Source organism: Hyperolius riggenbachi, chromosome 3 (assembly GCF_040937935.1).
Source record: "Hyperolius riggenbachi isolate aHypRig1 chromosome 3, aHypRig1.pri, whole genome shotgun sequence".
Taxonomy (NCBI): Eukaryota; Metazoa; Chordata; class Amphibia; order Anura; family Hyperoliidae; genus Hyperolius; species Hyperolius riggenbachi.
The window spans coordinates 232,838,170-232,855,457 of NC_090648.1; the positions used below are offsets into that span (position 1 = coordinate 232,838,170).

Here is a 17,288-nt window from a genome sequence, read left to right on the forward strand (position 1 = left end):
CTATACATTTTCTCACTTTTTCCTAGATACCAACCCAACCGCAATCTCAGATCTGCACATGAGGTTCCTTTGTCCTCCCCTAGAATCACCTCCTCGCATTCACATACAAGACTTCTTATGTGCTTCACCCCTCCTCTGGAATGCTCTTCCACAGCACATCTGTCACTCTCCAACCTTTAAAATCATTAAACGCTCCCTCATAACTCACCTTTTCCAACAAGCATATGCTCTAACTAAGGCCATTCACCAAGTTATACTCCTTACTAGATAATCAAACACACACTGCCTGTATGCATATTGCATACTTCCCTACCTCTTGTTTCTCCCATTCCTTTAGATTGTAAGCTCAAAAGGACAGGGCTCTCCTACCCTTTTGTGTCTGGGTATTAGTTATTCATTTCATAGCTTGCACTATGTTATACATTTTATTTATCATGTTACATTTGTCATTGTAATCAAGTGTCCATATTTGATGTATATAATTGTCTGTATCATTATGTGCAACATGTTTGTTTTCTTACTTTGTACAGCGCCACGGAACATGTTGGTGCTTTATGAATCAATAATAATAATACTTATGACAATGTCCCAATGTTTCTGAAATGTTGGTAGCATCAAATTTAACCACTTCAGGATCACAGGTTTTTCCCCTTAAAAACCAAAACAACTTTCACATTTCAGCTTTCCTCCCATTCATTCAGCGATAACTTTATTGTTACTTATCACACTGAAATGATCTATATATTGTTTTTTTCGCCACAAATTATGCTTTCTTTGGGTGGTAGTTTTTGCTCTGAATTATTTTATTTTATATGCATTGTTTATGCATTTATATGCATTGTTTATATGCATTATTTTATATGCATTGTAAAGGGAATAATAAGGAAAAAAGAAAAAAAATGATTATTTCTCAGTTTTCAGCCATTATAGTTTTAAAATAAAATGTGCTTTGGTACATAAAACCCACACATCTTATTTGCCCATTTGTCCGGTTTATTACAACGTTTAAATTGTGTCCCTAGTACAATGTATGGTGATAATATTTTAACTGGAAATGAAGGAGCATTTTTCCATTTAGGGATTTTTTATACTTTTTCACTTATTACAAGAACTTTTTTTGAAATAATATACTCATGACATCCGTATTACAAAAGTCCCTAAGGTAACTATTTATGTAAAAAAAAAAATGATGTAATTTTTTTTTTTAACAAGTGTTTTATTTCTGTAACTGTGGGGCAGGGATGGAAGGGGTTAAAAGTAATAAAATAAAAAAAAAATAATAATAAACTTGCTATGGAAAACAGTATAGTGGCATAAATAGGTGTATTTTACTTTTTGGCCACAAGATGGTGCTATTGAGACCGTGTTTCTATTAACCTCCTTAGCGGTAACCCCGTGCTGGACACGGGGTAAGCCGCCGGAGGGTGCCGCTCAGGCCCTGCTGGGCCGATTTACTTTTTTTTTTTTTTGCTACACGCAGCTAGCACTTTGCTAGCTGCGTGTGCATAACGATCGCCGCCGCCACCCGCCAATTCGCCGCTATCCGCCGTGCCGCGCCGCCCCCATGAGATCCCTGCGCTGCCTGGCCAATCAGTGCCAGGCAGCGCTGAGGGGTGGATCGGGACAACCGCTGACGTCAGGACGTCGATGACGTCCGTGACGTCATCGCGATCGTCGCCATGGCGACGGGGAAGCCCATACAGGAAATCTCGTTCAGAACGGGATTCCCTGCAGGGTAAAAGCGCCGGCGCCGATCGGAGGGGTGGGAGGGATAGCGAAGGGAGGGGGGAACCATGTAGCTAGCGCTAGGCTAGCTACATGCTTTAAAAAAAAAAAATTTAAAAAAGTGCTGCGCTGCCCCCTGGCGGATTTATTGTACCGCCAAGGGGGTTAATAGAACATAGCCAAACGCGGAAGTGTCGGGTCTCAGAGCTTATGCGACGTTAACAAACTCTCCGAAGACACGGGAACGGTGATCGGGATTGAGAATCAAAAGATTCTCACATCCTGATCACAGATGGAGGGGGCTGCGACGGTGGATCGGCGGAAAACAGCGCTGGGATCGTGAACGCGATGGTAAGGCAGCAGTACGCATATCTACCCCCCTGATCCGCAGGTGAAGTTTAAAGGGGCGTGGATATGCGTACCAAGCAGGGCCGGCCTTTGACCTGAGCGACCGGAGCGATCGCTCAGGGCGCCGGCTTCCAGGGGGCGCTGCGCCGCATTCCTGCCACCCTGGCCGCATATTGTGCTCACTGCTGCGGCGGCTGCGGGCTCCGGCTAGGTTGCGTCTGGGTCTTACTCTGGCTCCGCCCCCTGGTGCCGCTGGGGGTGATGGGGGCGAAGACCAGCAACTGCTGCGGCGCACTCTTGGAGGCAGTGTGAGACTCCGCCCCGCGATAGGAGGATGGAAGCGCGCACCGCGCAGTAAGTGTGCCAGCCACCCTGCACTGCGCCCTGGCTGTGACTGACTGTCCTGCTCGAGACCTGGCCATCTCCCCACCAAAGTGACCAGAAAAAGTAAAGCTCCGCTCCCCATCCCCAAGTTCAAAACTTGGCAGGAGTATATCTAAGGGACCGCATGAACTCTCTCTGCATAGAGGTTCTAACACTGCGTGCATCCAGGGTGTGCTGTGCTGTCCCTGGGATTTTCTGTGCCCAGATGTCTTCCTGCTTTGGCTTCTACTAAGCTTCAGTACCATGAAATCCCCCTCTGGCATGTTATGTGCATCTTTGGTCTCAGAGATGACACACACAGCATTGCTTATTAGGCCAGATTGATATCTAATATAGGCCATTATTACTATTATTAGAAATCTGTTTTTATTTTATCATGTACTGTTGATCCTATTGCTATATGAATCTTATTACTATATACTACTTGTTACCCACTAAGTGTGTGTGTGTGTGTGTGTGTATGTGTGTGTGTGTGTGTGTGTATATGTGTGTGTGTATATGTGTGTGTGTGTGTGTACGGTGTGTGTGTGTGTGTGTGTGTGTATATGTGTGTATATGTGTGTATGTGTGTGTGTATATGTGTGTGTGTGTGTGTGTGTGTATATATGTGTGTGTGTGTGTGTGTGTATATGTGTGTGTGTGTTTACGGTGTGTGTGTGTGTGTGTGTGTGTGTATATGTGTGTGTGTGTTTACGGTGTGTGTGTGTGTGTGTGTGTGTGTACGGTGTGTGTGTGTGTGTATGTGTGTGTGTGTGTACGGTGTGTGTGTGTGTGTACGGTGTGTGTGTGTGTGTGTGTGTGTGTACGGTGTGTGTGTGTGTGTATATGTGTGTGTGTGTTTACGGTGTGTGTGTGTGTGTGTGTGTGTGTGTGTGTATGTGTGTGTGTGTGTACGGTGTGTGTGTGTGCGCGCGCGTGCGACGAGAATGAAAAAGGGGGCACCAAAATCAGGTTTCGCTCAGGGCGCTGTGAAACCTAAGGCCGGCCCTGGTACCAAGGATCCTAAAGTGGTTAAAATAAGCATATATTTTTCAAGAAACAATATTATTCTTCAATTTCAACATTTTCTGTGTCATCCAAGTTTTAAAGAAAATCTTTAACTAAAAAAAGTACCCCTGGTGGGTACTCACTTCGGGTGGGGGAAGCCTCCGGATCCTATTGAGGCTTCCCCCGTCCTCCTGTGTCCCATGGCGGCAGCGATAAAGCTCCCCAAATGGCAGGGATGTAAATATTTACCTTCCTAGCTCCAGCGCTGGAGCAGTATCGGCTCTCTGCTTGGAGATAGGCGGAAATAGCCGATCGCTGTCGGGCCGCTCTACTGCGCAGGTGAAAGTCTCCTGCGCCTGCGTGGTAGAGGGGACCTGACAGAGATCAGCTATTTCTGCCTATTTCCGAACGGAGAGCCGCAACAGCGCCTCTGCTGGAGCCGGAAAAGGTAAATATTGCACAGCCTGACAAATTGTCGGCTGTGCGTTCTGTGGGCTGCAGCGAGACCGCTGTAGGACACAGGAGGACAGGGGAAGCCTCTATAGGATCCAGAGGCTTTCCCCTACCGAGGTGAGTACCCCCTAGGGGAACTTTTTTCATTACAGAGTCTCTTTAATTAAATATGAGGTTTGCATATTTTGCAAATCACCACATTCAGTTTTCATTTACATTTTATACAGCATCACAACTTGTTCACATTGTTTAGTGGAAACAAAATTGGGGCTAATTAGTGATGGTTAAGAGAGAGAGGAAGATTGCCAGACTAGCATGAAATGCCTACTGAGATGACAAAGAGAGTGGGGGCAGCCCTAGAGAAATATTGGAGCCATTCCAGGGAAGAGATTATGAGTGAATAAGTCATTAATAGGTCACTGGAGGAATGGAGGGGGTAGATAGGGATGCACTTGCATATCAAATGTAAGTGGAACAGGAGTCTTGGAATGAATTAAAGTAAATGCAGTACCTTGAATTTAAATTTAGGTGAAAAGGAAATCAGTATAGAGATCTGCAAAAAGCACAGCAGATGAGAGGAGTAGTGACCAGGACAGGTAAAGCCTTATACTCACCGCAACAACCGAGGAAGATGGATCCAGCGAAGGCTCCCTCACGACAAGCGTCCAGCGATTCATCGTCCAGCCAGCAGGTATGTGCGATGTCACGATGTTACACGAAGGGCGCAAATGGGAAGTCAAGTGATCACGCAATGTTGTCAGGGATCTTAACGATCTGATCTGCCGCGATGGTCATTTATCGATGTGCAACGCTAAGTGACATTTGCATGATTAGGCGCCTTTACCCATGTTGCGATGTCGCATAAACGACAGCTCGGTGCTCAATAAAAAATCACCGGTCATTGCGAAAATTGTCTGGAAAATTGCAATGCGGGTAAAGCCTAGCTGTAATAATTATAACAGATTGCAGAGGTGAGAGTTAGTGGAATGGCAGAAGGGGATGTTGCTGTAACTAAGGTGAGACATAACGCAGGCATGTACCAGGAGTTTGGTAGTCTCTGGAATAGAAAAGGATGTATTTTGGAAAGGTTGTGAAAGTGGAAGTGACAAGTCCTACAGATGCACTGGATGTGGAAAGTGATAGACAGTGGAGAATCAATGGTGAGATCAAGACATTGTATGATTGGTTCAGATGGGAGGATGTAGGTTTGCCAAAAAAGAAGGTCTAAAGGCAGAAGAGCAAAAGTCCAAGAACTAAGCTTTGAGAAACACTGACATGAAGGGAAGTGGGCGGAGGAAGAACTACCATTAAAGAGATTTGGTTAATTGGTTGGATATAACGGTTGGAAATAAGAAGAGAAACAAGAGTGGGCAGTATCACCAATACCAACAGAGTTAAAGGTCTGGAGAAGAAGAGGGTGATCTGGAGTTTGAAAAGCAGAGGAAACATACAGGGGTGGAGTAGGGAAGAAAAGTTTCGGGAGGGTGGGGTGGATATTGTGGGAGTTCTAAAGTAAGCAGAGATATTACATCTAATATAGGTGACTCTGTCTCGTGTGGAAAAGGTGGCTTTAGGGAGAGAGTGCAGGACTGAGGATTGACTTATATGTAGAGAAAAGTGTGTTAGGTGCTTGGGAAGATAGGCGTGCAGAGAAGTACTTTTGCTGTACATAAGTAAGAATCATTTTAATATGATGTAGTTAAGTAATAGTAATCAAAGAAATTGCACTTGAGGGCATTTCACTTGCATTTAGCTGCAGAAGCAGTCTTTGCAGACAACTTGGGTGATTGTTGTGCCAAGGCTGAGGGGGAAAGTAGGATGGTGGGGGAGGGGAAGTGGCAGGTACATCTTTTTTCAGAGCCACAAATAGTGTTGGTGAATTGGGATACAGCAATGTTAAGAAATATTAGGGATTAAGATGAAAGATTAGAGCTAGAGGGATTGAGTTGAGTAAGGAGTCTGAGAACAGGTTGTGTTTCACATTACATATTACTTTTTGCCCCCGACCTAGTCTGGGAGTGAGTGAAACATGTGTTGGGGAACGTGGATAGGTACAATGTTATGGTCAGAGAGGAGAAACGCTGAGTTATTAAGATGGGTGATGCTGAAAGGTTTAGCGAAGAAGTGGTGAAGTGTATAACCAGCAAGGTTTGTGTGATTGTATATGTTCTGCATTAGTCTGAAGAAGCTGGTGATGGAGAGTACGTTGATGGTACAGGGTTGTTAGGATCACCCACTGTAATATTGAAATTACCAAGTATTAGAAAGATCAAGTCATGGGAAAGGATGTACATCGGTCAAAATTTAAAGCTGTTCAGAAATTGAAAGACAGCAGCAACTATGAAAGGAAGCATGTGAAGAAGACATACCAAGTACTGTCCTTAAAGTGTAGAGCAGTTAGGAAGAGAAGTAGGGAGGACTCAGAAGGTACATTGAGAGAAGAGGAGGAAACATACAAAACCACTGGTCCTGTGTCGAGGTCTAGGTGTGTGAGTAAAGTACAGGCCTCCATAAAAAGTGAAGTAGCAGAGGTGCAGTCAGAGGATGAAAGCAAGGTTTCACTGAGACCAAATATATTTTGATAGAATATGGATTGCATGGAGGTTGGATTTTTGTGAACAGACCTGGCATTCCAAAAGCTACATGAGAAAGGAGGGTGAATATTTATAAGTAGTGTGAATAGGTGTAGGAGCTGGCAGGTAACAACTTAGCAGGTTAAAGAGTGAGGAAAGGTAAGGACAACTGTGGTGAGAAGAATATGGAAGTTGCCATATATTTATTACCTTTTAAACAATATAAGTTGGCCGGCAGCATTTATTAGGCTGCAGCAGTGTCTGAATCACACCAGAAACAAGCATACAGCTAATCCAGGCAGAAAAACCTGACCTGATGGATGCTTGTCTACGGGTCTACGGCTAAAAATATTGGAGGCAGAACATCAGCAGGACTGACAGACAGTGCTGGTCGTAATGGAAAAATCTACGCTTACGGATCATTACGTGTAATTTTACGCTATTACGCATTAAGCAATTACGGTTATGGCATAGGAAATTATCTACGGTTCATCACTGTAATTACGCGTTAACTTACGCAGTTACACATAAGGATACCGTAATGTAGGCGCTTACGCTACGATGTTACGCATAGTGCCGTAATACCCATTAATGCGTATTTTTTGACACATACGGACGATGTGTACGCCATAGCCGTCAATGTGACAGCTATTGGGTACACATCATTCGTATGCGTCAAAACGTACGCTTATATACTGAAGGGCGGGAGAAGATACTATTGGTTGCTTAGGATGTTGACTGATTGGCTACTCTTAGAAAAGGGGAGTTTTTACGTTAGTAATTACGCGTAAAATTACGCGTAAGTCTTCGTAAAATTACGCATACCTAGCAATTACGGTAGACAGCGTAATTACGATACCACTTTACTTCTTACGCGTAAATAATTACGCGTAAGACCGTAAGTTACGCGTAGCACTTACGCGTAAATTTGCATTGAATTACAATGCGTAATTATGCTCATGCGTAATTTCGGCCCAGCGCTGCTGACAGACAACTGGTGTTGTTAAAAAGGAAATTAATATGGCAACCTCCATATCCCTTACATTACAGTTGTCCTTTAAAGCAGGCAGAGTGAGCACAGATGATATGATACATTCAGGCAGTCAGTTGTGATGATTCTTCATATTATAACAGTAAGCAGATGGCTTGACAATAGAAGTGTATGACTTTTCAGGGAGTTGGAGCAGCAGCAGCTCATAAAGACTGATGACTTCAGAAAGCTTTTCATTGGCTTATATACAGAGTTCCAGGAAAGAGAGGCTGATTTCTCACGTTTAACTCAGATGTCCGATATGAATAGCTGTTGAGATACTATGCTTGAGATGTTTGCTTATTTTGTGAATACTACTAACTCTTGCCTTGAGACACCTGTTTCCTACGTTTACACAGCTGAGGGGAGGCAGAGGGGATAATTTTAGAGTAAGTTAATTGAACATTGAAATAGCAGCAGGTGAGAACGTCATCAGTATCAAAGTTGGCAGGACATTGGGATACAGAGTCACACAGAGAGAAATGTTCACAGGTTAATGCAAACATACATCCATAGAAAAGGTTTATAATGTCAGTTCTGGGTGAAGTATCAACAGACAGTGGCCGCATGAAATGCTAGCTGAGAAGGTGCAGACAGCCAAATCAGAGTGCGATACAAGCAGGCAGACAGGACATTGAAAAGTGTAAGGCTAAGAGGGTTAATGCCGGTTCAGGGTGCTGTGCATACCATCAGGTGGTGGAAGCATGAAATGCAAGCTAAAAGGGTATAAAGCCAAATCAGAATGTAGTGCAAGCGGGTAGACAGAGCATGGAGGACTGGGAGGCTCACAGGGTAATGCCAGTTCTGGGTGAAGTGTATACCTGAAAAGAGATGAGATAAGAGAAAGGTGAGTTCTGACTAAGTATAGGGGAAAAAGACAGAAGGTTCAGCTAACTCGGATGTCAATACATAACTCATTACGTGAGGTCTTTCCTCAGTCTGTGCCAGCTGAACCCTATAAGACCATCAGTCTCATAGGATCATAGTTAAGGCTGAAGCAGAGGGGTGGGAAGGAAGACATTTTTGCAAGGTACACCATTATGTTCTCCTCCCACCCTAGTCAAACACACATGGGGTCCATCTAGTGCAAACTCTAGACCACAAACTGATTTAACAGGAACCCCACAAAGTATTCAAGACTCTAACTCAGGGGTCTCAAACTCAATTTACCTGGGGGGCCGCAGGAGGCAAAGTCAGGATGAGGCTGGGCCGCATAAGGAATTTCACAATCGTGGCGCATCGCCGCCTCTGCCCACCCCTCTCACTCTTCCTTCACAGAGAGGGGCGGGGAGAGGCGGCGATCCGTGCGGCGATTGACGTCAGGAGGGGCAGAGCGGAAGCTGAAAGCTCTGCCCCTTCCAGGAAATGCCGGCGGATTGCCCCCGGGCGATTTGGGGGCTCTGCAGCCGTCGTTTAGCGGCGGGGATGCGGCGGATTACTTGGGAGCACTGAAGCGAACTATAAGGAAGCTTTTGCCGCCGAGGGCCACAAAATATTGTATCGAGGCCCGCGGGCCGCGAGTTTGAGACCCCTGCTCTAACTGAAATAATACATGAAGAAAAGGCTGTCTATCTGCAATTCAAAGTCTAGCTCTCAGCAAAGAACATATTGGACCCTCTACAAACTGCTTCAAAAAATATCACAGCTGTGAAACAGCCCTCATCCAGGTCTGCAAAAATCTGCTCATGGCAAGGGGTAGAGGGGAATGTTCCCTAACATTCTAATCTTGTTTGATGTCTCAGCAGCTTTTGATACAGTTGACGATGAAATCTTGCTCAACAGATTTCAGAAGTACTGTGGCATCAGTGGCTCAGTTCTCCATGGTTCAGATGTTTCTTGATTGACAAAACACAGAGTATCCCTAGGACCTGTCATGTCCAACCCTGAACCACTAAAATTTGGAATGCCACAAGGCTCAATCCTATCTCCTCTTCTATTTGCAATCTACATGTTACCACTCCATACAAATATCCAACAACAACACAGCGTAATGTATCACTGCTATACTAATGACACTCAGCTATACTCATCCTTCAAACCTGGTGAAAGATACCTTACTCCAAAAATAAATTCTTGTTTAGCTGAGCTTCAGAAGTGGATGAATGACAACTACGGTAGTTGAAACTGAATGCTGACAAAACTGAGGTCCTTGTTGTCCAAGGCAAGCAAGTGGCATCAAAACAGCTCTACTCAAAATCAACACCAATGAGGATAGGGTATTCAAACATAAATAGCTCCAACCTTGTGTGGAGCCCTTAGTGTGCTAATCGATGAGGAATTGAGCCTTAGAAACCAAATCTCGGCTGTAGTCAAATATTCCTACTTTCATCTGAGGAACATTGCAAAAATTAAATATCTCATTCCCTCAGAGGATCTTCCAACCCTAGTTCACTCCTTCATCATATCATGGCTTGACTACTGCAGTGCTTTCTATCAGGGCTGTGGAGTCGGTCCAAAAATCCACCGACTCCGACTCCTCAGTTTAGGATTCCACCGACTCCACGACTCCGACTCCTCTAATTTGCATGTTACAATTTTGTTGATTAAAAGTATGTAACATGAAATTCGTCTCTTAACTGCCAACGCTTAGGAATTTTACAAGACAACTGAAGTGAGAAGGATATGTAGACTACTATATTTATTCCCTTTAGACTAAAACTAGTCCTTGGTAAGAGTACTTGTAAAAGGTACAACCGGAACAAAGAACATCTATCAAGTGTGGGTGCATGTAAGAATGATGTGCAGGTACTCTGCAGGGGAATGAGGAGATTGTAAACAGACAACACCTCTGTGTTCAATGTGCACAGCATTCTCAGTGGATTCCCTGCAGCTCTGTGGGGAGTGCATATGTAGAGTATAGTACTACTGTGTAACAAAGTAAACCTGAGACAGATGAAATTAAAGTTTTATACATACCTGGGGCTTCCTCCAGCCGCCTTCAGGATAATCAGTCCCTCGTTGTCCTCCTCCACCACCTGTATCTTCTGCTATGAGTCCAGGTACTTGAGTCAGTCGAGCGTAGTGCGCATGAACACACTCCGCCGTGAGCGTACTACACCTGTGCAGCACTATTGCACAGGTGCAGAATGTTCCGGGCTGTGGGAGCGGCATGCGGCCGGACAGCGCTGACTGGCTGAATTACCAGGACTCATAGCAGAAGATCCGGGTGGTGGAGGACAGTGAGGGACTGATTAGCCTGAAGGGGGCTGGAGGAAGCCCCAGGTATGTATAAAACTTTACTTTTCATCCGTCTCAGTTACCCTTTAATTTGTAGTCACCAAACCAAATTTTAATAACATATCAAATTATTTTATTTCATCAGCAAAGGGAGTGCATACATTTGCATAAATCAGCATCAATGCAGAATTATTTCCATCTCGTTGACCATCTCTATTAGTCACATAGCTACACATCAGGCTTTATTCTTACAGCATAGATGTTATTTAGTATATATAAGAGATTCCTGTGTACACATCATATATACAGTCACAATCAGATATGTATATCTGACCTTAAAAATAAGGGGACTGCTTTATTGAAGCAGCACAAGTAACTAATTTTGATTGGTTTATTTCATTTTTGTGGACTAAGCACAGCTATTACTGTATATATACTGTATATATACATTATTTTTAATGACTATTATCTGAGAAATAGAACATTTTATCATATTTTCTATTTTAATTACAGTTACAAATTCATTAGGAGTCGGAGTCGGAGTCGGTGCATTTTTTCCCGACTCCGACTCCAGGCACCCAAAATTGCCCGACTCCACGACTCCGACTCCACGACTCCGACTCCGACTCCACAGCCCTGCTTTCTATACAGGTCTTCCAAACAAGGACCTGTACCGCCTGCAATTAGTACAGAATGCTGTTGCCAGATTTCTAACAAATCAACCTCACCACTGTCACATTACACCAATTCTTTGCTCACTACACTGGCTACGTGTAAAATGGAGAACACTCTTCAAGATTGGACTGTTGACATTCAAATCCCTACACAAGTTGGGCCCTGGATACTAAAACTGCACCACTCCTCCCACAACCTCAGATCAGCAGGATCCATAAATTTGGTCACTCCCAGAGTGCACCTCAAAACCGTACATCTTTCTGTCATACTACCCCTACTCTTTGGAATTCCCTACCACACCCAGTAAAGACAGCCCCATCCCTGGAGCTATTCAAATCCAGACTGAAAGGCGACCTGTTAGCCTGGAATTTGTTTGCAGACTTTTTCTTCTGTACCAAAACTTACCATTCAACCAATTACTGGCCAAAGCCTTGCTGATGTGCTTTGAGTCCTACAGGAGAAAAGGGCTCTGCAAATGTTGTTTGTTGTTGTTGTTGAAAAGAAATGTTTACATTCAGGAGGATACTCAAACCATCACAGAACCCTATTCCTTCTCCCACAGTTCTATTTATATTCAAAAATATTGTCAGTACTTGACTTTTCATGAATAACCAACACTCAAACAACCACACTGTGAGAGATGCCTATTTCAAGCCTCCCACACATGACTTTCCTGCCCTTATGGGACAGGAAAATGAATAGGCTGAATCCATCGAGCCCTTGGGACTCTTTGACATTCTTGTTAATCGGTATGAGATGAAAACTGTTCCAATCACCAAATGCATAGTAAATAAGCTGCTGGAGAGGTGTAAGAGCTTAATTTGTTCATAACTGACCATACAGCCATTTTTAGTTATACCTAGGAAGATCACCTGCAGCAGCTGAAAATTGTATTATCATATTTATGAAGACTGGATGACTATAAGAACTGAATGTTAACTGTGCGTGGTTAAGGTGCAATATCTAATGTATAGGGTAGCAAACTTTCCTGAATGATGCATGTAAATATACAAAATGTGTTTTACATCTCAGCACTGTGACAGAAAAGCGAACCAGTTACTTGGTGAACTGAAAACAGTCATTACCACTACCTGTGGTACTAACTACCACTAACAACAAATGACACTTCCCAGTCCAGACAGATGCATCTACCCTTGGTCTAAAACTTTTCTCAGAAGCATGACCAAAACTAGAGAGAAACTAGTTGCTGTCACTGGCGTAACAATAGGGCCTGCAGCCCCTGCCCCCCGCGGGGGAGCCCGCCCCCCCCCCCTGGGGCCCGCTCGGGCCATTTTGGGGGGCTGGAGGGGTCACAGCATGAGGGGAGAGCTAGGGCCACATTCGGTGGGGAGGGGGGACAGTCGGCCCCTCCCTTCCTCACCTCGGGCTCTCCCCTCTGCGCTCCCCTCCAGCATCAATACATTTGGGTATGCAGGCGGCGGGCAGCGGCAGTTACATACCTTCCGTGTGCTCCAGCGTGGAAGTTCCTCTATCTAGCCTCTGACGCGACTTCCTGTATAGAACAAGTCGCGTCAGAGGCTAGATAGAGGAACTTCCACGCTGGAGCGCACGGAAGGTATGTAACTGCCGCTGCCCGCCGCCTGCATGCTCAAATGTATTGATGCTGGAGGGGAGCGCAAAGGGGAGAGCCCGAGGTGAGGAAGGGGGGACGACGACCGTCCCCCCTCCCCACCGAATGTGGCCATAGCTCTTCCCTCATGCTACGACCCCTCCAGCCAGCCCCCCAAAACGGCCCTGAGCGGGCCCCAGGGGGGGGCCCGCTCAGAATTTCTGAAGGGGGGCCCAGTGGGGCCTAGTTACGCCCCTGGATGCTGTCATTGGGTTCTATTATGTCTGCCACTGTGTGCTTCTTCTCTCAATTCCTGTACACCCACCCATATACAAAAAGTACATTTACCAATAGTAATGATTTTTGTATTGTCTGTTAGATATATTTTTTGTCTGAATCAGGGTCAATACTAGCTATTTTTTTATCCTCAAGAATATGATGACCTGAAGTGAAACCAGTCTGTGAAGATTAGCTACATACTGCTTGCTTATGGTTTTGATCAGTAAAGCAGATAACAAGAGCACCCACGGCGCTGTGGAATAAAGGGCACTGCCATACTCGGCCATGACAAAAGACGTGATTACCGGCAATGGATGAGTTTGCCTGAGTTTTCCTGCTATGCAAATTACAGCATTACATAGTGGTTGCTCAAATTTCTGCCCAATGGCACTAATTACGGCTTTTCCAATGGGCACCTATGGTGGTGCCCTTCTTTCCAAGGTGCTTGAGGTGCCCTTTTTATCGGCTTCGACCCAGACTACCTCTACCTTCTTATCAAATATGAGGACAGTTTGCTCGTTCTCTCTTATTTTCGTTTACTAAAGTCTCTTCCTTATTTTCAATAACTGAAGTAACAAATGTTAATCAAATATCAAAATGTAAGTAGAAAATATGACTTTACTTACACTCACCATTCATCAGTTCCCTTGGATAGGAGTGATTTCTCCTGGTAAGAGGCTGTGGAATCCAGCGTCCAGATCCCCCTGAGCCGGGGCTGGATCCTGCAGAGAGAAGGGAAACAAATGCATGTTACACTCCTGGTCATGTTTGGGAAGGTAACTCTTCATACTGTTTATGCTGAGGTGTATTCATGGATATACTGTACATAGAAACCTAAGTAGGCTTGTCTTGGAATGTAATGGAGTGCAACATCTGCTGTTTTCATAGTATGCCCACTTTAATTTGTGGAGGAGAGGTATTGTTGGAAATGGCTGTATATAGCAGCGAGTTACATTTCTGTACTGTTCTCTATTTATGAATTGTGTGTCTGTGTCCATGTTACAGACATCCTGACAGTGTGTGTATGTAAATTGTGTTACAGTAATGTAATACATTGAAATTTGTAGATTTGAATAGATGCATTGTGCCTGTGTGTATGTTACAAACAGGTGGAGAGTGTGTAAATGAAGTGTGTTTAGTTTTTCTCAAAACCAAACTGAGTTCCAGGGGCTTTGAAAGGGGGAGAAGGCCTCGCATACGCATACACACATGATTAAAGTTAGCTGAGGTGGACAATACCGGCGGCCTCAGCTGATAATCTGGCATGTGTACAGAGGCCCCAGTTGAGCCAGACAGATCAATTTAGTAGAGCCATGGCCAATTCTTTTGTGCACACTGCTTCCCCGCTCACCATGTGACATCACATCTGCGCCGCTCTGTAGTCTTTCTGCCTCCCCGTATAGAGGTCATCACTCGACTAAATTGATCCGTCTGGTTTGTCGGGGGTTTCTGTATACGTATGCGAGGCTTTAGAGGGTGGTTCTTCCCTTTCAAGGGAGGCTGACTATGCCTCTTTTCAGTGTTGGTCCAGCAATGTCGCCTGGTGGATCCGGTCCCAATTCCTGTCGGGGAACATAAGTCTACAGTGTGTACGCATGTTTAGTCTTACCATCTCCAATCACAGAGGAAGTGTAAGTGGTCAGTGTTCATGTATAGTTCCGAGAATCTTTCCTCCTGGTGCAGACAGCATTTTCATAAGGAGGTCCAGTTCTACAACCTGCAGTTGGCTCTGAAATCCCAATGGCCGTGTCCTCAGCATGGCTGAGCATTGGCAACAGCCAGAATATTAAATAACCTTGAGTGAGCACTGCTTTTCTCTGTTCCTAACCTGTCTTGGCTCTCCTGAGGTACGGCGTCATATATACTCGCGTGTGTATGCCGAAGTACTGAGAAGAGCAATGCTGAGGACGCGGACATTGCGATCTCAGAGTTTGTTTGTCTTTGATTTGTACTTTTGTCTTGCCGGGAACTGAGACTTACCCAGATCTTCCCAGGATACTAGTCCAATTGCTGTACACATTGTTTTCAGGTTTAATTTCTAATAGGTGAATTGTGTGTCTGTGTGTACAGTGCAGTGCAAGCTAATGCAGGAGTCTCTTGTTCTTGTTGGCTATTTGTGTTGTCTTCTGATGGTTCATATTGTTTGTGTTTTGTTGTGTGCAGGTCTGGTAGTTTAGACCTTCTGCTTACACAGCTTATGTTATATAGTGGGTGAGATTTCTGTTGGGACTGTGTGGAGGAGAGTGTTGCCTTACATTTGAATGCTGTGAGCAAAAATGGTTTAAGATGAAATTGGGCCCTAGACAAGACAGCAATTTTTGCCCATAACTGATGGTAAGTAAGATTTGATGGGGCTAGCATCCACCAGTCCCCTAGACTCTCTCCACGCCTTAGGCAACTGCCTAGGTGTGCCTTTTGGATGATCTGACTCTTGCTGTGAGCAGGTAGTGCTGTCAGTGGGTGAATGTGAGGGGATGTCAGAAGAGTAGGGGCAGATTGTGTTACTTCACCTCTCATCTGTTTAAAGCGGAACTGTCACGAAAATATAAAAATTTTAAACACATACAAACAAGAGGTACATTTTTTCCAGAGTAAAATGAGCCATAAATGACTTTTCTCCTATGTTGCTGTCACTTACAGTAGGTAGTAGAAATCTGACATTACCGACAGGTTTTGGATTAGTCCATCTCTTCATGGGGGATTCTCAGCATGGCCTTTATTCTTTTTAAAGACATTCCCTGAAAGGGATTTATACAATGATGCTGGCCAAACTCCCTGCTCACTGTACACCTTTTTGGCAGTTGGACGGAGCAACTGCCATTCACTAAGTGCTTTTAAAAATAAAGAAAACCCTAAGAACCCCCTATCAGAAGATGGGGTAGTCCAAAACCTGTCGGTAATATCAGATTTCTACTACTTACTGTAAGTGACAGCAACATAGGAGAAAAATAATTTATGGCTTATTTAACTCCGGAAGAAACGTACTTCTTATTTGTATATGTTAACATATATTTTAAATTTTAAGATTTTCACGACAGAGATCCTTTAAGTCATTTTACCCAAGAGTGGAAACCTTGCCAAAAAGTTATATGGAACCTAAAGGCCCTTCCACACTGCATCGTAATCTGCATTTGTGTATCTGGTAGTGCATGGGCTTATTTCTGCATATTTGTGTATGTTTTTGTGAGAGCTTGCATTTCTTATATTAAAGCACAACAATTTCCCCAAAAAGACAGCATGGTGCACTTTTAAAAATGCAACAGCAGGAATAAACTACAAGTGCTGTAATGCCATGATTCCACTGCACATCATTTTCTGCTATTTGGCCCATGTGCAATCAGGGAATTGCAATGACATGCACTTTCTAATGGAGAGTCCATATTGTTGTCCCCACTAGTGTCTGCATTTCCCCAGTGCTTTCTGCCATGAGCAAGGTAAATAAAGCCATATGGTTTTCTATGGATAACTAGATACAATGTTTTCAAAAATGCTTACAAATGGATATAGTGTATATGAAAGGGCCCTGAAAAAAATACATTTTTTTGCTAATAGTTATGACAATGTATTAGTCCTGATACTTTCACGCACGTATTATTAGATGTTATTCCTGACTGCCTGCTACAAAACCGCTCTTTGATTTTTTTAGAACCTTTTTTTAGCTTTGTGTAGAAGGGGGAAGGATTACAGCATCTGTCACATTTCTGTTGTTGTTCTCTACCCTTTCAGTTCCTCTCGTCTACCACACTGCTACCCTTTGAGAGACCATACTAATTTGTGCCTTCATAATCAGACATGGCTTTGCATGTATTCATATTAACAGCATACCTCCCAACATTTTAAGATTAGAAATCGGGACACAGGCCGCACCCCTAGCCACACCCCCAACACACCCCTAGCCACACCCCCAAGTCACGCCCACCATAACGTTTTTGAAGATTTTTTTTTTTAATATTGATGCCCTTATATTTTTTAATAAATATATCCCTCATATACCCTGCCCATGGGTGGGGCTAACTGTAATGTAGTTATACCAGCTAATATAGTTACATAAATAAAATATGAAGTAAATGCACATGACAGACAGCGT

At 44.0% G+C, this 17,288-nt stretch overlaps 1 protein-coding gene across 6 annotated transcripts in view; it reads right to left on the bottom strand.

Annotated features, from left to right (window-relative positions):
• CCDC136 (coiled-coil domain containing 136) overlaps positions 1–17,288 on the bottom strand; it is a 106,326-nt gene that overhangs the window by 69,479 nt on the left and 19,559 nt on the right. For 5 of the 6 annotated variants that reach the window (XM_068275942.1, XM_068275943.1, XM_068275940.1 and 2 more), the window contains exon 2: positions 13,828–13,923. In XM_068275942.1, coding sequence (XP_068132043.1) covers positions 13,828–13,923 — 96 coding nt within the window. The remainder of the gene's footprint in view (positions 1–13,827; positions 13,924–17,288) is intronic. The other variant, XM_068275941.1, reaches the window with a different exon arrangement.